Source organism: Cucurbita moschata, unplaced genomic scaffold (genome assembly GCF_002738365.1).
Source record: "Cucurbita moschata cultivar Rifu unplaced genomic scaffold, Cmos_1.0 Cmo_Scf00024, whole genome shotgun sequence".
NCBI classification, from domain to species: domain Eukaryota; kingdom Viridiplantae; phylum Streptophyta; class Magnoliopsida; order Cucurbitales; family Cucurbitaceae; genus Cucurbita; species Cucurbita moschata.
This window is the reverse complement of record NW_019268540.1, coordinates 3,154,809-3,180,465: the sequence shown is the minus strand read 5'-3', so window position 1 is coordinate 3,180,465 and position 25,657 is coordinate 3,154,809. Positions and strand designations below refer to the sequence as shown.

General features: G+C 36.8%; 3 protein-coding genes across 11 annotated transcripts in view; 2 read left to right on the top strand and 1 right to left on the bottom strand.

Moving 5' to 3' along the window:
* The window catches only part of LOC111460970, a 21,381-nt gene extending 10,171 nt beyond the window's left edge, over positions 1 to 11,210 (top strand). For 5 of the 7 annotated variants that reach the window (XM_023104366.1, XM_023104364.1, XM_023104371.1 and 2 more), the window contains 10 exons: positions 4,423 to 4,572; positions 4,660 to 5,205; positions 5,303 to 5,449; positions 7,142 to 7,214; positions 7,832 to 7,959; positions 8,216 to 8,416; positions 8,500 to 8,640; positions 8,730 to 8,837; positions 10,089 to 10,331; positions 10,550 to 11,210. In XM_023104366.1, the coding sequence (XP_022960134.1) occupies positions 4,423 to 4,572; positions 4,660 to 5,205; positions 5,303 to 5,449; positions 7,142 to 7,214; positions 7,832 to 7,959; positions 8,216 to 8,416; positions 8,500 to 8,640; positions 8,730 to 8,837; positions 10,089 to 10,331; positions 10,550 to 10,711 (1,899 nt within the window). In that variant the 3' untranslated portion in view covers positions 10,712 to 11,210. The remainder of the gene's footprint in view (positions 1 to 4,422; positions 4,573 to 4,659; positions 5,206 to 5,302; positions 5,450 to 7,141; positions 7,215 to 7,831; positions 7,960 to 8,215; positions 8,417 to 8,499; positions 8,641 to 8,729; positions 8,838 to 10,088; positions 10,332 to 10,549) is intronic. The other 2 variants (XM_023104367.1, XM_023104370.1) reach the window with 2 other exon arrangements.
* A 2,013-nt stretch (positions 11,211 to 13,223) lies between these two features.
* LOC111460788 (protein OBERON 4-like) lies at positions 13,224 to 19,212 on the top strand. Of its 2 annotated transcripts, XR_002713466.1 has the most exons (4): positions 13,224 to 16,681; positions 17,904 to 18,467; positions 18,503 to 18,813; positions 18,903 to 19,212. XR_002713466.1 is itself a non-coding variant. In XM_023104080.1 (2 exons), the coding sequence occupies exons 1-2, from the start codon at positions 13,612 to 13,614 to the stop codon at positions 18,464 to 18,466; spliced, it is 3,633 nt and encodes a 1,210-aa protein (XP_022959848.1). In that variant the 5' UTR covers positions 13,224 to 13,611; the 3' UTR covers positions 18,467 to 19,212. The 2 variants fall into 2 exon arrangements, 1 of the variants encoding a protein (XP_022959848.1); XM_023104080.1 differs by having other exon boundaries at positions 17,904 to 19,212.
* A 904-nt stretch (positions 19,213 to 20,116) lies between these two features.
* LOC111461137 (cytochrome b5 domain-containing protein RLF-like) lies at positions 20,117 to 23,793 on the bottom strand. Of its 2 annotated transcripts, none has more exons than XM_023104632.1 (6): positions 23,648 to 23,793; positions 22,547 to 22,646; positions 22,007 to 22,391; positions 21,213 to 21,347; positions 20,688 to 20,738; positions 20,117 to 20,519 (listed from the first exon to the last, which is right to left on the bottom strand). In XM_023104632.1, exons 2-6 carry the CDS (start codon positions 22,586 to 22,588, stop codon positions 20,443 to 20,445), a joined length of 690 nt encoding a protein of 229 aa, XP_022960400.1. In that variant the 5' UTR covers positions 22,589 to 22,646; positions 23,648 to 23,793; the 3' UTR covers positions 20,117 to 20,442. The 2 variants fall into 2 exon arrangements, with proteins under 2 accessions (XP_022960400.1, XP_022960401.1); XM_023104633.1 differs by having other exon boundaries at positions 22,547 to 22,643; positions 23,648 to 23,779.
* Positions 23,794 to 25,657: the final 1,864 nt, after the last annotated feature.

Genomic DNA, 25,657 nt, shown 5'->3' with positions numbered 1-25,657 from the left:
GACGGCTGAAAAAAAAAAAAAAAAAAAAAAAAAGAGAGAAAGAGTGACTGAGTGAACAAAAGTGGACAGATTATTGACCCCAATATTACCTATAACTAATTCAGGATCTTATCAGTTGCTACAGGTTCAAACAGGACACAGGTCAAATGAGTGATGCCCAACGTATGCTTGTTGGGTAATAGGATATGATACAATAAGAATCAGAGAATGGAATGGCATCTTAAAGGGAAGCCATTAAAAATAAAGCAATTTTCTTATAAGGAGGAAGGTGAACATTTTGTCTGGATAGCACAAAAACATTTTTCATGCCTAACAAGGACCATCCTCTTGAGGAAAAGGTATAAATGACATGGTTTATGAGGTAATTATAGACTGCAAAACTCAAAAGTTGTGAGAATCTAGCAAACCCCATCCCACACCTTGCAAGATTGCATGGATCAAGAAAGGTGCTGGATTTATAGCCAGTAAAGTATGTCCTAGATTCCCCTTCAATTGTATTAGTGTGATGTAGTTGAAATAGAAGCATCCCGCGTTTTCTTAGTAAGACTTTGCCTATATGACCTTCAAACAATGTTCCATGGACACAAAAACGCTTAAAAAGCTCTTTTAGAATATCAAGAAAGATTTTCTACTACTGCATAACACTGTCAAGACTCATGAGGCAACCCCAAACGAGGAAGTATATTGTAGCCGAAAGGAACAAATACATTGTCACAACTAAGGAGGAGGTTGACTCTCTACTGACACTGTTATTCAAAGGAGAAGAGTAGATTGAGTCCTAGGTGCCAGTAACAGGGTAATGACATTATTAAATGAGTTTTCAACATCAGCTCTAGTGAATTGGTAAATAGCCTATCCACACTAAGCAATCATTCTCTTGTCGCTACCCTACCTAGTTTCCCCATTATGGGATGGACCTTCTGAATAAGGGGTTCACTGGGCCAATTATGAGTTCATGTGCAGTATCCACAGTCCTTACACCTAATCGAAGGTTATATACATTTATATTAATAGGGCCATGAACAAGATTACTACCAATTATAGCCTAGCCTAGGTTCCCCATTTTACTGTTACTTGGTCTCCTAGATCACTTAAGTGGTGCATACTCTTAATTTATTTTCAAAAAGTGGGTAGCTTTTTGTTAGATTATGACTTGTAGACGTGTGGAAAGCAACTTTTATTCAAGGCTGAGGGTGTGTTGTTTAAATGACTAGTAATGCCCCAAGTAGGTTCACCCTGGTTTTACAACCTCATTTGAAGAATTCAGTGATCTACTTTGCTGACATTTTTGTCTAATGGAAGGAAATGGACAGCCAGGCAAAATGCTTAGGTACATTTTCTTACATTATCTAAAAGTAAACTCTGCATCAGTGCAGCCAAGTGTGTATTTCTAACACTAAAGTTTTTATGGTTCATTGGCGGTGAAGGTGGAAGGAATCAGGACATGGACTGTACTGCAATTAGTAAAGAGAAAGCTTAGAATTTCCATGGCCTTTCCAGCGGTTCAAGCAAACCATGTGAAAAGTGGGTTTTTATCGGACACTAAAACAGCAGGAGAGTTCTGAACTAGAAACTGTGTTCAACACCAGTTCTCTTCCTACTGAACTTTAACCTTATTTTTTAAGAAGAAAGAAGATGCAGGAGAGGACATTGGACTTGGAGCCGTATAGAGACAAAAGTGGAGATCTGTGGAATATTTAGTAAGAAAACAAATGACACACAAAGGAAGTGGTCGACGTGAATTAGAATTAAATTTTAACAAGACAGCCTCGACTAACTATTGGCTTAATGATACTCATTGCTACTTAGCGTACTTTTCTTCGTGAAGAAGGGGTTTAAACAACTGGAGATGATCTGCAGCTTCACAATGATGTTACAAAGCAGATCAAGAAGCCAATGACAAGTGTAAATAAAGGAGAAATTTAAGGAATTTTATGTCACTAATACTATTTTTGGTTCAGATGAAAAAGGGTAGATTCATACTGCAAAAACTAGTCTCTTAAATTGAGGAGAGTAATAGTATGTTATTCAAATAGGTGCAATTTAGTGAGAGAACAATGACTCTCCACAATGGTATGATATTCTTCACTTTTGAGTATAAGTTCCCATGGCTTTGCCTTTTGTTTTCCCAAAAGGCTTTGTATAATGGAGATAGTGTCTCTTACTTATATACCTATGATCTTCCCTATAATTAGTGAACGTGGGACTCCAACAATTGACAACAATCCTCCTATCGAACAAATTATACCATTGAGTCTCCATTTAAAGAGTCATATCTATCCATATAGTACTATCTACGCAACTCCTCTTCTCTAGAGCACATTGCTTGTCCAATAGTGCTCTACCATGAATCTTCACCATGCCTATACCTTTGAGGCTCATAACTTCTTTGTTCGACACTTAAGTCACTATAACTACACCTTTGAGGCTCACAACTTTTTTGTTCGACACTTGAGGATTCTATTGACATAGCTAAATTAAGATAAGGGCATGACTTTGATACCACTTATAGGAACAACGAGCTTCCACAATGGTATGATTTTGTCCACTCTGAGCATAAGCTCTTATAGTTTTGCTTTTGGTTTCCGCAAAAGACCTCATACCAATGAAGATAGTATCCCTTACTTATATACCCATAATCTTCCCTTTAATTAACCAATGTAGGACTCCAGCAATCCTCAACATATAGGTCTTCTTATATTGGAGAAAGACCTATTACAATATAAGGAAAGAATGAAAATAATAAAGACTGAATATTGACAACTAATATTTACACAATTATAAAGACTAGAAATTCCAACACTCCCCCTCAAGCTGGTTTAAAGATGTCTTCCATAGTCAGCTTATCAATCAATTTATCAAATTACTTCTTTGAAAGTCCCTTAGTACATTAGCAATTTACTCTGTTGTCTGGAGATAAATGACACATGTAGCACCAACATCAATCTTTTCTTTAGTAAATTTTAAAAAAAACTTCAATATGTTTTGTTTTAACATATAGAACGGGATATGAGCTATAGATATGACAGTTTTATTGTCATAATAAATTTGAATAGGCTTAGTTCAAGGGAACTTCAATTCCTCTTGTATTCTTTTGATCCATATTCCTTCATTAATTCTATGGGCTGAGGCTTGCTTTAGCTATACTTTTGGTCACCACATTTTGCTTTTTGCTTCACCAGGTAACTAGATTTCCTCCAACAAATGGAAGTAGCTAAAGATAGATTTCTATCAATAGTATTTCTAGTTTATTCTGCATCAATATAGACTTCTACTTGGAAGTGATTGTTGTTTTTTAATAAAATAAAATTTCTTTTCCAAGAGCTCCTTTTAAATCTCTTAAGATTCTATAGGCAGGTTCAAAATAAATTGATCTAGACGTTGCATAAATTGACTTGCCATACTTACAGTAAGAACACTGTTTGGACGTGTACGAGACAAATAAATTAATCTTCCTGCACGTCTCTGGTGTCATTTCTTGTCCTTTATTTCTTCCCCTTTTCTTCCGCTTTTGTTGCTTGTAATTTCAAATTGGGCTCGTAGCCAAGCATTCCTGTTTTTCAAATAAGTCAAAGGACATATTTTCTTTGATTTACAAAGATACCTTTTATTTGATCTTGCAAATTCCAACTCTAAGAAATATTTTAATGTTCCCAAGTCCTCGATTTGGAACTCCTAAGATCTTTCTTTAGATCAACTAGACCTGCTCTATCATCACACATGAAAATAATATCATCTACATCAACAATCAAAATTGAGATCTTATTATTCTTAGATTGTTTATAAAATATAGTATAGTCAACCTAACTCTGAAGGGATGTATAACTAGTCACATCTTTTTCAAACAGCTTGAACCAAGTTCTCTTGAAGCCATAGAGAGGTTTCTTTAGTCTACATATTTTATTGCATCCAAGTTCCTTTTCAAAACCCGGTGGTAAATCATAAGAGCTTGTTCCTTAAGTCGCCTTTGAGAAAATTATTTTTCACATCAAGTTGGTGTCAAAGCTACTCAGAATTAGCTACAGAAGACAAAATGACTCTAGTCATGTTATTTTTGGCAACAAGAACTAATGCTTATTGATAATCAACCCCATAAGTTGGTATCCTTAGGGTAAGGGATTTGATGTACCTAATATCATGGCAATGTAGCTACCAAAAGGTTGGTAGCTAGGCTGAAGTTACCTGTCAAACCAGTAACTACAGATTCCAAACAAGGGAAATGCCTATTTATAGGCAAGGTCCCTTCATTTTAACTTTTACACATAATGCATGTATAAAGATCACAGCAGTTTCTTTTCGCTTTTGCATGCATACCATATATGCCATAGATGCACACCACAGTAAATTTGATTTCTATGATCTTTTCGACTTCCAAACATCCTTGTGATGGATATAGTGCTGATTTTCTGAAATGTTATCTAGGTTGGAGATGCAGGTCTTATTCTAGAGATGATGGCTGCAATGCTAGAAAAATTGTCAAATATTCCGGTGATGGCCAAAACATTGATTTCTACTGTCTTCCGTACAGCTCAAATTGTGGCATCAATACCAAATTTGGCATATCAAGATAAGGCAAGAGCACATGCTCTATGTGTTCTGCACCACCTTTTCTTTACCCCTCTTCTCCCGTCTTCTAAGCTTTTAACAAATGTGTTGCAGGCTTTTCCTGAGGCATTATTTCATCAATTACTACTAGCAATGGTTTGCTCAGACCATGAAACCAGAGTTGGTGCCCACCGCATATTTTCTGTTGTTCTTGTTCCATCATCTGTCTGCCCACGTCCTCATGCTTCTATTCCCCACTCCACAAAGCCCGCTTATATTCAAAGGACACTGTCAAGAACTGTTTCTGTGTTTTCCTCTTCTGCAGCACTTTTTCAGAAAGTGAAAGTTGAGCATTATTCTGTAGAAGAGAACATCATCTTGAGGGTGGCTGAAAAGCCTATTATTAAACAGGTTACAAAGGTTGAAAGTGATTCCATTTTGAACAGGCTGAAGTCAACTTACAGCCGAGTTTACACTGTAAAAAAGGATCCATCAATTCTAGCTACAGATTCAATTTTAGATGACGATGATCCAAAGCTCAACAATAATACTATGCTAAATAGACTGAAGTCAGGTTACAGCCGAGCTTATAGTGTGAAAATGTATCCACCTAGTATGGTTGCTGATGAGAAAGATTTGAGAAGTGCAGAAAAGGAACAGGTATGTATGTTGGTTTTTATAACCGTTTCAGTAAGGATTCCTCTATTATGGTTTCTTGGTTGCCTGATATTTTCATTTTGTTGAATTAAATCTTCAGGCGATGTTCCTTAGGCTAAACAGCCGCCAGATTACCACTTTGCTCTCATCAATATGGGCACAATCTATCTCTCCTCTAAACAAACCTGAAAACTATGAAGCAATTGCTCATACTTACTGCCTGGTGTTGCTATTTGCACGGACTAAGGTAAATTCATTGTTGTTTGTTCAAGCAATATATTGAATCAGTATTCTGCAGGCATCAAGTAATATAGTTCATATTCGGAGTCTGAAATTAAGAGAACGTATTTCTTTTCTATTGTTAGCTTCATTTTGGGTTGACTAATATTATAACAGCTCTGGCAGTGTCAATCATCATTATGGCTAATGGTGTATTGGTATGTTAATGATAAAAGCTAATAAAAAAAAAAAAAAGATAATGATATTTTTACTTCTGAAAGACATTTTGGCTTGTAAAGGCATCAAGTATGAATGATATTTTACAATTGTGTAAAGTGATTTTTTTTACAACTTTGATGGATAGTATTTATTAGCTTGCATCAGTTAGTTATGTTTTTTAGAAGAATGTGTCACAGTTGCTTCTTATATAATTGTTCATGTGGCATTATAATGTGCTTTTATCTTTATTATTTAAAATTTAGGATCCAAACTTGTTTTCATGAGGTATTGATCCAATGGTTTAGCATGATAAGCATGAGTTTCAAATGGATAGTTACTGGATTGCTCAAAATTGAGAAGAAAACTTAAGGTGGGAGGGCTAGAGAAAATTCTTTTGAAATGACAACTATTCTTGTGAATAAGAACAAATTTCATAGGTTTTGTGAACTGTTATCGAGCTAACTAACCTTTTGATAGTTCAAAGGGGCATTCATAAGTAAATTATAGAATTGAAAACCTTTCGATGAATTGCATAAAAAAAATGGTGATTTATGATTTGAGGCTCTTGTAGTTGCAAACTTAGATTCCTAACATTGCTTGGTGGACTGAAACTGGTTATGAGAACTTTGAGGATTGATGAATAGGTCTTACAATCAAATAATTACCCATTAGATGATTTACTGATGTCTCCCCTCATTTTACCATGGAATTGGATCCACATGTAATTTTTATGTTCAACTTCAGTCAATGGAGTCAATGCAAGATTCCAAATTAGTGCATACACCCTCATTAAAAATCCTTTATGATCAAACCAAGTAAAGTATACGTGCTTAGCATGATACTTAACGAATGTTTTCACAGTATATTACAACTTAAAAGTTCTAATGCTTTTATATTTGTTATGAATTATGAATTATGAATTTTTTGAGTTGAGCCCTATGTAAAGCTTTAGAGAACCAACATATTCTAGTCAGCCAACTGCTTTCTGATTTAGACTACTAAAAGTGCATCCTCTAATTATTAAAGGTAATAATAGATGTTTCATCCCACGGGGTTGGATTGATGGATTGCATTCTGGTACCAAAGGGCTCTAAGAGGCTTTTGAACTCAATCTAGCGTAGGTGGGAGAGTTTACGAAGCCCAAGGGGCATTTATGTAGGGCATTAAACATCTCGTGAGAGTACTTGGAGTGCTCTTAAGTTGAGCTATTACAGAAAATCAGAAAACACGGATGACTTTTGAGTAAAAAGGAACTCAGTTAACAGTTTTTAAGGTCATCTGAGCTTCAACCAAGCCACGATATACATTTTTATTTTCTCATATTCTAAATACATCTAGGAATTCAGCTAAGTTTAGAGTTCTCTTAATTCTTGTGAACTCATACAAAGCCTAATAAATGTTACATTAAGATATCAGCTTATCCTTTAGTTCTTTACGGTTCCAGTTGATACTTAACAATTTTGTAACTACCTATATGAATTTTCTATTTCCTTATACACAGCGCTCGAGGCATGAGACGCTCATTCGAAGTTACCAACTTGCATTTTCCTTGCGGAGCATTTCCCTTTCTGGAGGTAGGGAACATTCTAGAACTAACGAAATGTTTTATTTCATTTGTTCAGTTTCTCAAATCTTGCTAAATTTATAATCCCATTCAAACATGAGCGAGGTTGAGTACCTCATTGTGATGTCAAAACTTTGCGAGCAAGCTCTTATAAAATTATCGTACCAGTTTTTTTCATTTCTTCGAAATATTGTGGTAAACACTGGGGTGTCAAGTTGTAAGATCTTTCATCATTTCTTCCTTTTATTTGAAGATCCCGTAATTGAAAACCTAGATCATTTGGAATCCTGAAAACTGACTCCATAAAAATGATGTCATACTAGATGTGGATCTTTGTAGAAATAAAGGCCCTTTCTTTATCTTTGTAAAGAAACAGCTATTTTTTCTTTAATGGATCAAACAAAATTTTGTAGTTTATTTACTTGACATATGAGTGGAGGAAAGGCTAGTAACCTAGTGAGTTTAACTGGCCCACAACACTTCAGTTAGAAAAAGTGTAAAGATGAAATTGACATTCCAAATGTATTTGGATGGAAAGATATTTTTCATCACCAGTCATATGTCCACTTTGAGTGGATCTTCATTAGGCCAACTCTGCAACTAAAAGAGTCTTTTACGAAATTGCAGGCCAGTTGCGACCATCACAGCGTAGATCCCTTTTTATGTTGGCAACATCGATGATCATCTTCACATCAAAAGCTTACAACATCATGCCTCTTGTCCCTCGTGCTAAAGCTGCCCTTACTAGTGAAACAGTAGGTGTAAAAAAAAAAAAAAAAAAAAAATTGCCACTCTGATTCATACGTAGTACAAATGTGTCTAGTCTTTAGTTCATATCTCTCTATTCTGGATGCCTAAGTGTGTTCTTGATCTGACTTCAGAATTTATTTTTATTATTATTATTATTATTTTTTTTAGTCCTGCCTAGAATGTGGAATCCAAAGAAAGTTAGACATTTTAACTTTATTGAATAATGTTCTTCTAATTGATATGAATTTTTACTTCTATCAGGTTGACCCCTTTCTAAAGTTGGTAGAAGATTGCAAGTTACAGGTTGTTAATTTAGGACAAGACAATCCCAAACAGGTTTATGGATCAAAAGAAGACAATGAAAATGCTGCGAAGTCACTTTCAGCGGTTGATCAAAGTGAAAGCCAATCTAAAAAGTCATTTGCTAACCTAATTTTGCAAACATGCGAAAATATGTCAGAAGTAAGCATTATTTCAGTATACCACAAAGTAGATCGTCGGTTTCTATTTCTAGTAAATATAACTAATTTGTGTGATCTTTAAAGCAGAATGAGCTATCATCCATCAGAGAGCAACTACTCCAAGATTTTTTACCAGATGATGCATGTCCGTTAGGAGCTCAGTTATTTGTCACACCAGGAGAAATATATAAATGTGGACCCTTGAAGGAAGAAACATCTGACTTGGTTCCTTTCACTTCTTTCATCTTCCTGTCCAATAGTTGCACTGATTTTCGGGTTGTGGACTTCACTTTACATTTTGGCTTACTTGGCAGGTTGATAACGGTAACTTATGTGATGAACCTCAAAGTCAGAATGAGCTTGAGATAGAGAACCCCTTGGAAAGTCCAACTGTCATGAGTGCTGATGAACTTTTGAAGTTGGTAAGTTAACAACGCTATACAGTTGAGCTCCTATAGCTGTATAAAGTGAGACAAGAAAATGTAGTTTTTATATGTTCTCCACAAATGCAACTGAAAATCAGTGCAGATGCGAACTACAAAAGTAGGATGATCAAGTTAAAAGGAAAGGGAAAATATGAATGTTTTTTACTGACCAGGAAAATTGACAACAAACCTCTTTGGCTACCGTGTGTAGTATATAATGAAAAAAAAATGTAAACTTCATTCTTTCATAATCTGCTGCCCCATCCTATGGAGGATTGTTCGGAGGGAGTCTCACATTGGCTAATTTAGGGAATGATCATGAGTTTATAAGTAAGGAATACATCTCCATTGGTATGAGAGACCTTTTGGGGAAACCCAAAGCAAAGCCATGACAGCTTATGCTCAAAGTGAACGATATCATACCATTGTGGAGAGTCGTGATTCCTAACATGGTATTAGAGTCATGCCCTTAACTTAGCTATGTCAATAGAATCCTTAAATCTCGAACAAAGAAGCTGCGAGCCTCGAAGGTGTAGTCAAAAGTGACTCAAGTGTCAAACAAATGGTGTACTTTGTTCGAGGACTCCAGAGAAGGAGTCGAGTCTTGATTAAGAGGACGTTGTTCGAAGGCTCCATAAGCCTCAGGGGAGGCTCTATAGTGTACTTTGTTCGAGGGGAGGATCGTTGAGAATTGTTGGGAGGGAGTCCCGCATTGGCTAATTTAGGGAATGATCATGGGTTTATAAGTAAGGAATACATCTTCATTGGAATGAGGCATTTTGGGGAATCCCCAAGCAAAGCCATTTGAGCGTGGACAATATCATACCATTGTGGAGAGTCGTGATCCGAACAATCACTCCATTTCATTGGATTAAACACCCGAGTTCAATCAGAAATTCGTTGATTGGTGGTTGAATCGAGTGGCTCCACCATTATAGTTGGTATTTTTACCCTATTGGGATCAAGGACAGGATGATAAAAGGCTTGATTTTAATTATCTTACCCTTATTCGATGTGGCCTCTTGAGATCTATTATTGTGGCTAAAGTTAATACTGGATATATTTCTTAGTTTCTTTTTACATGTTTCCAAGTGGTGTGCACTAGCTTAAGTCGGAGGATATTTCATTCCCCTACCCCTTTTTTTTTTCTCGATTGCCTCATGTTGACAAGATATCCATCAGAATGCTTGTTATTAGAATCAAATTTGTTCAATTGTTGCATTTTCCTATTAACGGAGTATGCTACAGGTTTCCAACATATCAAATCAAGTAGGAAGAACATCAGGCTCCTTCCCGGTAAATGTGCCTTACAAAGATATGGCTAGCAACTGTGAGGCCCTTTTAGAAGGAAAGCAGCAAAATTTATCAAATTTTACGAACTCTCAACCAAGTGAAGGGCAACGTCCAGTTAAAACTTCCACCCATGGTGGCAAGAATCAGAGAAAGGAAGAGTCTTCGCGGCGTCGAGTTCACTTCTGTGTAAATAATACGGTATGTTCTTTCTTATATACTCCACTTTTCTTTCAATTTTAATTCTAGATAAAGAGACAAATGGATACTGAAGCATTCTCGTTAGAAAATGGAGATTTTATAGCGTGTTTTGGAACATATATCAACCTGGGTTCACACAATTACTTCTGCCATGCTCGCATGCTGTTATAACCATCCCTTTCTTGTAAAATCTAACTTTAAATCTCATTGAAATGCAGAGCGAAAACCCATTCGTGGACTCAGATTTTCCCAAGAACCGGCATTCCACTAAAGACATCCTTCCTAGGGTTTGTTCAATTGAGTACCAACACTATCCCCACCTCTTTCAACTACCACCTTCAAGCCCATATGATAACTTTCTAAAGGCAGCTGGGTGTTAAGTTAAACCATGGAATGGATATGAAAATGAGTACTTAGGGGACACTTCTAGGATATTTTGATGAATGGAATGGCTATAAATTTCAAGGTGAGCGAGGTAGCTAGCAACAAAATTTCAAGGTCTGCTGCTGCTACTACATTCATCTTCTCATTGAATGAAGATATTTGTGCAAATTTTTGCCATTGTTTTTGTATATATTATCCATTTGATTCATTGCTGGCACGTTCTTCATGGCGATGCTCAAATAGTGTGTTTTTCATTGGCTTCCTTCAGCTGCGCTCACAGATTGTTGAAATTGAAACCCTTCATTGGTGGTTCCCCTAGATTTGGATGGATAGATATTAGGTTTTTAGATGGGGTTGGGCATTATCTGTCCCTGGATTTGTCCAAAGAGAGCATTCTTAGGTGGTATGTATGCCTTTGATTTGGGCTTGTAAGGAAGGTTCCATTTGTAAAAATTTGTGATATTTGTGATATAAATAATATAGGATTATAATGTAGTGTTATGTAGGTGAGGTGAGGTGAGGCTCCTTGCATTTTTCTCCCTCTTTCCTTTAATTAATTAAATCCTCCTCCTAGTTTTAAAATCTTACACTTTTTATCATTTAAATTTCAATAATGCTTTCTTTTAGTTCTAAGATGGTAGAACGAGCGCCCTAATGGAATTCTAGTTGACAAACTTTGAACGTGTGTAGTATGTGATTTTTTTACGAGAGATTTGAACTTTTATTAGTCAATGGTGTGAGTCTGAATCTTCTCTTCTCACTTGTAATGTGTATTAAAATTTTGATTAAATTACCATTGTCTTTATGAGATTTTATTATATTTGTTGTATATTAATTTTAGTGGTCTACATTCAACTCGAGAACAACCCGATCCAACTCAAATTATAAGGGTTGGGTTGAATTTTTTGTACTTGATTTGATTTGGGTTGAGTATAGGTTCAGTGTGCAAATGACGAGGTCAACTCGACTCGATTACCTAATATAAAGGCTGGCCCAAGCTTGAAAAAAAAAAAAAAACTTCTTCGACCAACCCAATACCCACTTGATGCCCATGTTGTTCTTTTCTTTCTCGTTCTTTCCCAAGTCCAACCCGATTCCTCTTATGTAGTTTGCATGCATGTACGTGCATGTATACTATGCAACAACAGTGTTGAGGGTACTCCACTCTTCCTCCACGATGTCCTCTTCACCCAATGTTAGTGCAACATGCATGACGTTCTCTTCAATCCTTCTTCATCCAAAAGATTGAGCTACTAAGCCAACAAACTCGAACTTTTAAATTGGTCTAAAAGATTATCTCAACCCAATTCGATTCATGTACACTCCTAAATTAACTTTTATTTACTTGATGTATGTTTCTTTTTCTTTTCTTAAATGGAGAGAGGAAAGAGAGAAAATTACTCAATTGTTTTGAGTTATATAGTTAATATAAATATTTTAATTCAATCAAATAATTTAAATTATTTTTTTCCAATAAACAAAACCTATATAACAGCCAAAAACATTTAACTCTAATATTAATTACTACCTATCCAAATACATGCATTTATTATCTTTAATATTTAAATTCAAAATTTTTAAATAAATAATTAATTATATATATATATATAGTTAAAATAGGGCATTGACCTTTTGGAAATAGGCTAAGCCATTCACAAATAAAAGAGAGAGAATTTGGTAATCCTTTTTCCCATAATAAATTCGTCTGACATTTGACTGTAGGTCTCACCTTTACCCTACACGTGGCATATTGTGACCGACGGCATCCAACGGCTGAAATTGGAAGTCAATAATTTCGAATTGAAAATTAAAAAAAAAAAGCCATTATTTTTTAATGTCAGAGTCAGAAAGCAGCGACGTGACAACATTCAAGAAAGCGTCAAACCGTCAAACCCAATACTGACAACCTTTCCTCTGACGTCTGATTTGCCACGTGGACGGCTCTGATTCCGTCTTCTCTTTCCTCTTCCGATCTCAGCTGGCAAATCACAAAACGTGACAATTAAATGTAAAATAATAAATGGTAGGCTGTTTTTATTAGTTAAAATATTAATATTACCTAATTTAATTTAATTTAATGTAATTATTTTGTTAGTAAACTAATTTAAAATTACACTTTTCTCCTAATAAGTTATAATTTTTTTAAAATTTTTTTCTTCTAAATTCATGCAAAATTATTTAAAAAAATATATTAAAGCATTTAAAAATAATACAAATATCATTGGAAAACTTTTTATTTTTGATAATTTACCAACGAGCCGAGAATCAAAAACATTTTCTAATTCATGAATAAATTTATTTTTAAACACGTGTCGAGAATAATGGCACTTAAGAGGACATAATCGTAAATAGAGATGTTCATTTAATACGAAATTAAACGAAAATGAAAAATAAAAATTATGTATAAAAATTTTAATATAACAAAAATAAATAAATAAATAAATATATATATATATTCAGACACTTAAAAACTGCAAAATTTGAGCACTTTGCGTAACAAACTCTGTCTCTCTTGCTTTTATACTGCGTTGACTACTTGGACTGAGCTTGTAAACCCGATGATGAATTCTCCTTTTTCCTGAATTCCCATTTTGTCCCTTCTCAAATCCCTCTTCCTCGCCGTCGCCGGTCAATCTCCCCCACCCACAGCCGCCTTCCATTTCTCCTTCCGTTTCCGGTAACCGATTCTATGATTCTATTTTCCTTCTCTTCATCGTCTCTCTTTTCTTATACCACTTGTGTTTCAAAGCTAGGGTTCTTTGAAGCCCTAGCTCTCGGGGTATTTTCGTGAATTTCGATATGGGTTATCGGCGGAGGTTTAGAACTTTGTAGCCCGATATCCTTTGTCCAGTTTGTTGTTGCTGTTTGTTTGATTTCGTAGTTCGTTTATTTCGTGATGAAGAGGTTGAAGTCTTGCGACGATCTTGATTCATACGTCGAGAAAAATCCAGGTAAGGATCCTGTGCTGAGTCGGACCTCGTCTTCTCATCGAGTGCTTTACCATAAATCCGAGGCTATTCGGAAGAATCTGTCATCTTCGTCTGGTAGATATTATCGGGATCGATCGGTGGATGAGGATCGGGAAGGGTCGAGGCTGGTGCGTAAGCGATCAGATCATGATTTTGAGGGGTTTGATCGGCGAAAAGGGTTGGATCGATTTCGAGAAAGCGGAGAGAGTAGGGGTTATGCTGGTAGTACTGGAGGTGGCGGTGGAGGGGATCGTATTGGTCTTCATAGGTCAGAAAGCTACTCTGGGTCGCGCAGGGAGTGCCCTAAAGGATTTCGATCAGAGCGGGACAGGTCAAGGAGAGAAGGCAGCGTATCTTCATGGCGGCGATTTGGGAGTTGGAATAAAGATGTTGATGAGGGAACAAGGAGCAGAGGTGGTGGTGTTGGAGGATTGGACGAGAGAGGGAGTGGGAGGAATTCTCCCAAGGGATTGAGAGATGTGAAATCGCCATCTCTGTCGAAAGATTCAAGTAGTGAGCAATCGAAATTAAGAACCTCACCTAGCTTGGCTTCAAGGGGTGTGAGAGCCCAAGAATCAAAGTCCAAGTCACCGACAAGGTCGAAGGACTCAGAGAGCGAGCAATCAAAGAGTATTGAGGTGAAAAAGGGGGAGGACTTGCAGGTCGATAGTGGGAATAACAGTGAAATGGAGGAAGGAGAATTAGAACCTGACCCTGAGGCTGAAACTGCACTTGCATCTGAACCTGAACCAAATCTTGAACCCGAACCAGCTCCCAAATCTGAAACTGGATGTGAAGCTGAATCGTTTCCTGAGAGTGAAGATAAAGTGGTAGAAGAAAAGCATTTGGAGTCTGATAATGGTCAGATGGAGGTTGAAAGTGAGAATCTAGACCAAGTTCAGAAAGGTAGTGTTGTAGTAGAGGCTGAGTTGTTGGATAAGAGCATGGACGTGGCTAAAGAGAGAGAAGCTTGCAGTGATGATGCTGGTTTATCAGAAAGTCGGGATGTATCGATTGATTTGGGAAATTGTATCAAGGAAGAACGTGATGTTGTGGCTGACGAAGGCAACAAATTGGAAGACAGTTCGGTTGGTGAAAGAGAACAAGGTAATGGGACGGATGACAAGAACTCGTTAGAATCTTCAGTTCAGTTGGATGACGAGTGCAAGGAAAGCAAGGGCATCGATCAAGAAGTGAAGACCAGGGATTTTGATGTATCAAATAAAGAGGTAGAAAAAGAAATGTCAGATGGAGAGACAACAAAAGCTACCAACGCACTCACTCAAAATTTTAGAGATAAAGGCAAAAGCGTGGCTGTTAGTCCTTCAACCTCCCATGCAGCATATTCTGCAGAAGATGGAGCTTGGACAGATAGAGAACATGGAGCTGCTGAAATTTGTAGGGACAATGATATGGAAGGGCCAAGTACAAGGGGGTTTGAGTTGTTTACAAGATCTCCGGTGAGAAAACTCGAGAAAGTGGATGAATCTGGTGATAGTAAGCGAAGGGACGAAAAGCTTATGCTAGAGCCTCTTGATCTTTCTCTTAGCTTACCAAATGTTTTGTTACCTATAGGTGCCACTGGCGATTCGATTCCAGCGCCCAGTTCCCCTAGTCGTGGAAGAAGTGTACAGTCCCTAAGCAACACTTTTTGCACTAATTCAGATGGGTTCGCCCCATCAATGTCATTCTCAGGGTCTCACTCTTTCTTTCACAACCCAAGCTGTTCTTTGAACCAGAACTCAATGGACAACTTTGAACAATCCGTTGGAAGTCGCCCGATATTTCAGGGCATTGATCAGGCTTCTCAAGGAGCTTGGGTGGGACAGTCACAGAACGAAACTAAGTCGAAGGAACTTCCCTTATATCAAAGAATTTTGATGAATGGCAATGGCTGCCTTCAACCCATTCTGGGTCCTCATTCATGTGAGGAAGAAAGCTCAAAAAACGTGAGTGGGCTGGATAGGCAATTAAGCTTTCATAAACAGTTGATGGGAAATTCTAAGCCCAATGATGATGTTAAATCGCCTGCACTGAGAGTAGGATCTCACGATGGTGGATTAACTAATAATTTGGAGAAGAAGAGGATTGTGCAAGAGACTAGCAGTGGTAGTTTATATAGAACTAGTAGTTTGAAGGAACAGGACAAGCTTCCGACAGGAGGTGCAGATTTTACAGACACAGTACTGGCCAGACTAATTACTGAACCTGTGAATGAAATGTCCAAGAAATTTACTGAGATGTCAGATCAGTTCAGAGCATTTCTGAAAGCAAGCATCTTCGGGATCATGTCCAATGCCGAAAAACGTGGTCAATTATGTGCGATTCAGAAAGCACTGCAAAACAGATCGGACATAACTATCGATATGCTACTTAAATGCCATCGAGTACAGCTGGAAATCTTGGTTGGCCTAAAAACTGGTCTACCAGATTTCCTTAAGGAAGTACGTTCCGTTGGATCGACCGACTTAGCTGAGATATTTCTAAACTTAAGATGCCGAAATATGTCATGCAGGAATCTTTTGCCTGTGGATGAGTGTGATTGTAAAGTTTGTGGTCCAAAAAATGGATTTTGCAGTGCTTGTATGTGTCTTGTTTGTTCAAAATTTGATATGGCGTCTAATACATGTAGTTGGGTTGGGTGTGATGTTTGTCTTCACTGGTGCCATGTGGATTGTGCCTTACGCGAATCTTATATTAGAAACGGTCCGAGTGCTACGGGAGACCGAGGAGCAACCGAAATGCAGTTTCATTGTGTTGCCTGTGATCACCCTTCAGAGATGTTTGGGTTTGTGAAAGAGGTTTTTCAAAATTTTGCTAAAGATTGGACGGTTGAACCTCTCTCTAGGGAACTTGAATATGTTGGAAGAATTTTTTGTGCTAGCAAGGACGTGAGAGGGAAACAACTTCATGAACTTGCTGGCCGTATGCTGGCAAGATTGGCCAATAAGTCAAATCTTCCAGAGGTGTACGCTCATATTATGACTTTCATTTCTGGTAAGCTAAGTTTACGCTTTGCATGTTATGTGGCTTCTTTTATTGCCCTGCAATTGAACATGATAGTCTTATTCTGTAGAATTCTTGGTTGGCTGGTTGGTTGGTTGGTAGCATCAGAATTTATCATTCCTTTATTTTGTTTGCCAAAGATGGTCTCTTAGCTAATGTGAAACCCGGGTAAAGGAGGGATACATGAATGAACCGAGACCACATCCGAATTAGAGCGATTTTGAGGATAAGATGACTAAAAAGGCTTAAAAGAATTGAAAGTCATTACCTATACCAACAAGGTGCACCTTTCTTTACCGTGGCTCAATCATAGGAACTCCATAGTTAAGCTTGCTTTGCTTGGAGTAATTATATCTTGGGTGATCTCCTAGAATTTTTTCTAGGATGCATGTGAGTGAGGACAAAGTATGCTGGAAGGACTCATGTTGGTCTGTGGGGATAGTCCTCACTCTTAGAAGCGAGGAGTAAGTAACGTGAGCATGTTGCGGAAAAAAGAAGAGAATGTTGGGCCCATCAAGTGCCAAATCTGGATTTTGAATCCTAGGTATGGGTCGTTACATAAATGGTATCAATGTGGCACCGTTTCTAGTAAGATGGGGTTTGGGGATGAACCAAGAAGGAAGCTAGTGGGCATGTGACACCCGAGTAAATAATGGGTGCATGAATAAATTGAGACCCCATTCGAACGAGAGCAATCTTGAAGATTAGATGATTAAGAAAGACTTAAAAGATTAAAACTCACTACCTATACCAACAAGGTGCACCTTCCTTTTTGATGACTCAATCATAAGAACTGTATAGTTAAACGTGTTTTGCTTGAAGCAATTCTATGTGAGTGAAGACAAAGGATGTTGGAAGGACTCGTATTGGTCTACATAGATAGTTTCCACTCCTAAAAGCGAGGAGAAAGTAATGTGACCATGTCACGAGAGATGTAGGGGACTGTTGGGGCCATTAGGTGCCGAATCCGGATTCCAAATCCTGACTTGATTGGACTACTATATGACTTACTAACTTTTTTTCTTCTGGTCTTTTTTAGCAGCCTGGCTGTTGGTTTTCATTGTGAAACAGCTCTTTTTCAGGAATGTCTTGTGATAGTTGACAAGTTCATTTATCTATGACTCGTTGAGATTTGAATTAGAGTGTCTAGTAGTGCTGTTGGTGTGAATGGGAATGTTGCTAATTTCTACCTTTTTGTGATATGTGGCTACAGATGCTGCTGATTCTTCCAAGCTCGGCAAGACACCGCTACCGTCCGGGAAGGATCCATCAAAAAGCAACAACGGAGTTTCAGGGTCATGTCTGGAAGCGCCATGGTTGAAATCCGTATATTCCGAAAAGGTTCCCCAAATGGAAAGAGCAGCCATTACTCTTCCTAGTTTGAATTACGAACGGAGCGACAAACGGGTAATGGAGCCAGAATTACAGATAAATTCTCATAGGGAGCCTCTGTTTGATGAATTGGACAGTATTGTTAGAATAAAACATGCAGAGGCCAAAATGTTTCAAGCTCGAGCTGACGATGCTAGAAGAGAAGCAGAAGGTTTAAAGCGCATTGCTATTGCAAAAAACAAAAAAATAGATGAAGAATACACAAGTAGAATTGCCAAGTTGCGTTTGACTGAAGCCGAGGACGTGCATAAGCAGAAAATCGAGGAACTCCAGGCTCTAGAAAGAGCTCATCGAGAATACTCGAGCTTGAAGGTACGGATGGAAGCAGATATTAAAGATCTTCTTTTGAAAATGGAAGCTACAAAGCAGAACATTCCAGGGTGATGTGTAGTATCAACTGGGATTCTTTAGCCTTGTTATCTCCTTCTGGTCTCGGTCGTTCGAACTCGAAGCACGCCAAATTTATAGGTCTATATATCTTCAATCTGGCGTATTAGTTCTTTTAGGTTTTACCTTCTAAGTTTTTGCCCCTCCCTCTATTTTGGACTGCTAACTTAAGTCTGTACAGCGACTTCAACAGCATTTGTTCATGTATAAACAGTTCCATCTATGAAAGAAATCCGAGAAAATTTTCAATCGGGTTTTCATCCAAAATTTATCTCAAAGCATTGTGTTCTTGGGCCGTCTGTTCAAAGCTGAAGATGAACTTTTGGACTACCACCTCTTATCAGGTTGAAAACTTCTTATATTTCTCACAAACACTTTTCATGCACATCTCTCTTTTTATTTGATGCCGAGATGCATCAGTCTCCTGTAACAGGTACCCGACACCCGGCTCAAAGCGTCAACATTTTGCTGCAACGTCATCTTCCGACGATGAGGATCAAGAGGTCTGAAATTTTATTGTATTGTCATTGTCACTTTACTTCCAAATTGTTAGCTCAGTGCTTTGTATATTATCAGTGTTTTCATTAGGAAGGCTGTGGGGTTATAACCACTTCATTGGTGAGTTGTAGAAATTTGGTGATAACTTGTCCATGCCGACGACTATAAGCACAGGAAAAGAAACAGCACGCACACATATGCATTAATTGCGTAGACTTCCCGATCATGCAGTGGCTTCAATTATTGTAACAGAACCATTTTATCTTCATAAAAAGAAGAGAAGCCTGTTTTGGTCAAAGAAAACTAACTTCTTTTTTGTCGTTTGAATATATTTTTTTTATTGGATCGACCCCCGAATGGATATGGATTGTGACAAGCAATGACTATGAATATGATGGAAATTGCTATAAATATTATTGGAGAAGTGTAATTGAAGTTCATTCATCTTACCACCTTTGAAAGTTGCACCTTACCACCTTTGCAAAAGTCTTCGAAGCATTTCCTTTCAACATCAAAGGCGGATATGGTGAACATTAGTTGAAGGATTAGTTTGGAATGAAATTTTAAGTGCTTAAAAATATTTTTTTAACCCCTAAAATTTCCTTTTTTAAAAGGTGTGAAAAGTTATTCGAAATAAATCTATAGTGATAATAGGTGTTTGTGGCAAGTGTTTTGGGTACGTCCAGGTAAATTAGAGGTGAAACTAGTAGGAAAAAGTCCAATATAGTACAAATTTGGGCCAACACGAAAGGATCGAGCGATGAGACAATGGAGAAGAAGAGAAGAATTTGAGCAAAAAACCCTAATCATATATATAATACATCTTTGGTAACTTCAAAACTTAGACGAAGCCTATCTTTCATGGGATCCATTAATGGCTAATTGACAACATCAAACTAAGATGAAGTCATTCTTTCATGGCACTATTAATGGCTAATTGACAATTTATGAGATCTATACCACAACTGGAGGCTTAAGTCATGGAGGGATATGCTACTGTTTTTTTTCCAAAATCAAACATTGTGTCGCCTCTTTTATCTTCAACCAATATGGTTGGAAATAAACTCAAAAGGTTGAGAAAAAGACTCAAGATCTCATTGTGTATAGTGTTTACCAATCCAGAATATCAAAATCTTATGAACTTCAAGATCAAGATAACCAAATAGTTGGTCCTGGTGCACAAGAGATTCTTGGATAGTCACAATATATAGATATAAACATTGTCCGTCAAGATTTTTATTTGATTTGTCCCCTGCAATATCCAGAAAATACCTAACTTTCTATGCTTAAGAATAGGTAATATATCTTAGAAGTTAATTGAAAATCAAATTCAAGTGTGCATACTATCATTGCTCGGAACCTTCGAACCTTCAAGTAAGTTCGTTCCCAACACATTCTGATACCAAATCTTTGACTACTTGTGCAATGCAACACACCATCTAGACATGGTCAAAAGGCTACATGCCATAAAACTGTCAATGACTATTATCCAAAGTGCCAACCAAACACTTCTCCAACAAAAATTCAGCATTCACCCATGCATGGTATTTATCTGAAGGTTGTTTAAGGACAACTTTTTTACACCAATTCAGGATTCATTAAATAAGCCAATTGAAATTGCATGGAAAATTAACTAGGTGTAGGTGGCAACAGTAAAATTCCATAGAGGAAGAAGTGATACTTTTCAACCAAAAAAAACTAAACCAAATTCCAAGGATACTGAATAAAGATGTACAATCTTTTCCCACTGCTTTCATGAGTATATCAGCACCTGATAAAGAAGTTTGTCAAGAGGTCAAATACTTCAAGTCTACCCAAAAGAAAATGCCTATGATGTAATCTAATGCGTCTCAGCATCAGTTAAAACATGCATTGCAAGAATCTCAACCAAATAATAACTAGAAGTTATGCATGAGAATAGACCAGTAACATATAAGTAGGACTAGAAGTTAGTATTTATGAGTGACCTCTAGTATTTATGAGTAACCTAGGTCGTGAATAAAGGAGAATAATCATCCTACACAGAATTTAACAACATGATACTGTGGCCCACCTTAAATATAAAATATTAGAAGTTATACGCTAAAGTGATAATTCTTGAACACAAGACACCATAACATGCATTACAAATCTAGTCATGCTACTTTACCAACTCTAGGGTCCTCAGAGACACACTGACTACAACCAGATGGATAACAAATTCACTGAAAAAAATTAAATATAGAAAAATTGTGGATGCCCATACCTCCAGGGTGAAACTTCATGTAAGGAGATATGTTGTACACACGACCTTTCAGAACAGTCCACATCGAGCCCTCGGTCTGATGTTCTTTAACTTCACTCATAGGGATAAGCCTTTTATTTGACTGGCCTTTCAATCCTAATTCACAATTATAAAACAAATGTTGAAAATCAGTTGCATTAATTTCTCGGGATAAGAATTTATAACATTAAATTACCAGTAATGTGGAAGACAATAAAAGTGTCCTATTTTGCAACACAAATAATAACTATCATATTATTAATATTGTTACAAACACAAACGGAAATGACAAGTGGATCCTCCGTGAAGTTTATAATTTGGATACTATAGATCTTTAGAAGCTTTTCTGAACCCTGAACATGCCAAGAATCAACTAGTTGCAAACAATTTGTATCCTCTAATTAGCCCAAACAAGCATCAACATATGTGCCAAGGTCATAAGATTAAGGTTTAAGAAAACACTTTCAGTCCCTTGAACTTTAGTTTCTACTAGTCAGCCTTTGTACCGCCAATTTCCTAGAAATTGAATCCTATGTTAAAATTTGTCAAGATTTAATGGGATTTGTAATATATATAGATGGATAGACTCACTAGAAACTAAGTGTTTCTATAAACTACAAAGACTAAGTGGTTACATAAACTTAATTTTGATAGAATTTTTTACTATAGGGATTAAATTGTACCAAATTTGAAAGTACAAGAACTAAATCGTTACATACTAAAGTTCAATAAGATTCTTAGATCAAATTCTAAGAGTTTCATAACACCACAAGTACCTGCAAGATCAGGATGGGTTCGAGTAAGCTTAAGCCAATCCATTTGGCTATACCCCTTTTCAAAAGGAACCTTTGTTCGAGTTGCAGGCCTACGCCCAGCAGTCCCTTGTTTTCCTGAAACCTTCGCAACTTTCTCAGCATCTTTTGGCACCTTTTCTGTTGACTGTGTGCTTGATTGCTTTGAAGACGACATATCAGTAACATTGAAATGCAAGGAACCCACTGTTGCCTGCTTTCTGGAAGTGATATCATTTGACAAATTATCATCCCAAATGACATTCGTCCTACTGACGGCGCCATTTGTCAATTCATCCCTTAAGGTAATATCACCTATGTCATATGCAAGATCCTTTGCCTCTTTATCATCTTTTTCAGGTAAACCCACCTACTAATATATTCATATAACAGTAATAGTAATATAACTTAGGTTGGGTGTCAAACATTATGACAACTGTAGAAGGCGAATTGATAGAAAAAAGGAAACATGTCATTGAATTGAAAACTTATAACCTAATTTTATAGCATAAAAATTATACTTGCCTGACAAAATGTGAAGTCATTGTCAGAATCCATCTCAGTCATTTAGTCTCAAATTTTAAGCAACCTTTCTCATCCAACAACACAACTCGAAATTGTTCTGCTGCATTTCAACACCAGAAGTCAATAGATTTCAGATAGATTTGACATTGATTTCAAATAAAGTGAGATACAGTGAGTGAACTTATTTTACTTCCAACCAATAACAAGGGAGGGGGGATAAGAAAAAAATAGATTTACCATATTATCTGGCAACAAAAAAAGGCGATGATGAAATAAGCAATTAAAACCTGAAACCAATGGTTTTTTGTCCTGAATAATCCGTAACTCCACTCCATGAAAAGAAAGGGACCATGCTTAAACTTCTAAATCAGCACATTAAGACTCATTGTACAACTTCAGTAATTAATCTTGCCCTTTGAAGGATATATATATTATTATCATCTTGTGAAAGAAAAGGTGAGAAAAGTAAACAAATTAATTAATCTATGGAGATTCTCGATATTCGTCCCTCCAGCAACCAAATCGATACCTCAAATTTATCATAGGAATGGAGGGGGTAATGCGTTTTGATTCGAGAACTACGCCAATTTACCACCTAACCACAACTAAAATGAACAGAAATGTTGCTAAACTCGCACAGCGGATGATTCAAAGCGTGTTTCTAACTCCAATTTCGTCGAATCGTCCGTTTCTCGTTTAATCGTATAAAACAGAAGAAAATCGTAATCCGAGATCCAAAATCGGAAGGAAAGGGGGAAAATGAAAAAAAAAAAAAAATCGAATCACGACATGACAAGAGAACTAATAAGCTCCATACTAGTTTAGATTCAGACTAAAGCACAGAAGAGGAGAGTTGGAGGAATTCAGAACGAAGGAAAAACATAGCAGAGAGACAAAAGACATCAAAGTTCACACTACCTGGATCGTTTAAAAAAACAGAATCGGAACTGAAGGACATGGACGTAAATGAAGAATCGACAGAAGAAATCTCAAGAAACTAGAGAAGAATATTAACTTATTCATGCATTAGTATGAAATCGTAATTCAAGCCAGAAAATAGTGGTCAGAAACTTAGAGAACCCTCACGAATCGAAAACTTACTGAATCGGAAAAGACCGTCAACACGCCGGCTGCCCGTTGACGACGAAGCTTTTCAACGGAATTCGATACCCAATCTCGTCGGGAAAAAGCGACGGAGAAATTAAAGAAGAATATGGTTTATTGCGTACAAAAATCGGTGGCGGGTGATTGGCCAACTTGAGCCGACGGTGACGCGGTTGCTGACCATGGTTAAGTTAACCATGGTCTAAATACATTTTTGGGACTAAAACAAAAGGAAAAAAAAAAATATATATATTTTTTAATCCATCCCTCAAAATATTTCACTTTTTAGTCTAAATTTAAATTAGTTTTCAAAGCTTAATAAATAAATTTTAAAAAAAAATTCTAAATTTAAATTAATAGAAATTATTTTTAAAAAAATTTAAATTTAAAATTGTGTAATATTTTATACTCTAAAAAATACCCTTTACAATAGAAAGTGGGCATAGAACATCTAGAAGACCATGAAATTCCATTCCTACATCACGCAATTCAAGGAAAATTAAGTTTTTTATTTATTCAAAATTATTTAGTCAAACATTGATCAAAGTATTTTTAATTTTTTTTTTTAAATTTAAAAATTTATTAGACACAAAATTCAATAATACTATTTAATCTTACAAATATGTGCTCAGATTTTTACTGATTTTAATTTATAATTGTTACATAATACAAAGTGCGAGAGAGGCTGTGCTCCGACCGCTAGCGGAGTTATGTCGGCAAAGACACTGGGCTTTGATGATGTGATGGATGTTGGATAATAAAAGTCCCACATCGGCTAATTTAAGGAATGAGCATGGATTTATGAACAAATAATACTTTCTGAGACATTTTGGGAAGCCCAAAGCAAAGTCATGAGAATTTATGCTCAAAGTAGACAATATCATATCATTGTAGAGAGTCGTGTTCATGGGTTTATAAACAAAGAATACTCTCATACTCTCTCCATTGATACAAAGCCATGTGAGCATGCATGTGTTCATGGGTTTATAAACAAATGAGGCTTTGCAAGCATGTGTTCATGGGTTTATAAACAAAGAATGCTCTCTAATTGATAGAGGCTTTTAGGGAAGCCCAAAGCAAAACCACATGAACATGTGTTCATGGGTTTATAAACAAACCCAAAAGCAAAGCAACATGTGTTCATAGGTTTATAAACAAATAATATTCTCTCTATTGGTAGAGATTTTTTGGAAAGGTTATACTCAAAGTTGGACAATATCATATTATAGTACTTCTGGTTGTCTAAGGCGGGAGGGAAGATGACACTTAAACTTATCTTTCTTTAATTAATTCCTTACCTTATATGCCAAGTAATCACATAAAACTATAGGTAGGGAATTGAAAATTTCAAAATTAGAATGGCGAAAATGAAATAAACACAGAGAATGAGGATGAGAATGGTAAGTAAACTTTTCTTGGAGATCACGGGTGGAAACAGAAATCCATAATGTCAGATTAAATTACTATAATTGGGAGCTTTTAATGCCAAGTCTAATTTGTTTCAGATTCTTTTCTCTTCTTTTTCACATTACCAAACAGACAAATAATTCTCACAATTTTCTCGCGTACTTTCCTGGGAGAGAATGAAGAAAAAAAAAAGCTCAAGAACATGAACTCATAACCAGAAATCGGTATATTTGTAAAGCATCAGTTTCAATAATGATCATTGTTAAAACAATCAGGATACGATCGGTCCGCATCTCTTAACGAATAAAATATCATCATCAAAACAAAAAGGGAAAATCAAATCGAAAACTACTTTTCGATTTTTCTTTTCATGATTTGAGAGAAATCTCAAGAACATTCCAGAACTTCTCTATTTCAATCGCAATCAGACAGAGTAAAGAATAAACTCATTACTCTCAACGCCGCCGCCGAGAACGGCGGCCTCGGCACCACAACGAATAACCTGATGAGACGACACATCGCAGCCGAGAACGGCGGCCGCGACCGCGGCCTCGGCCTCAGCCTCAGCATCACAACGAACGATCTGATTAGACGACACAT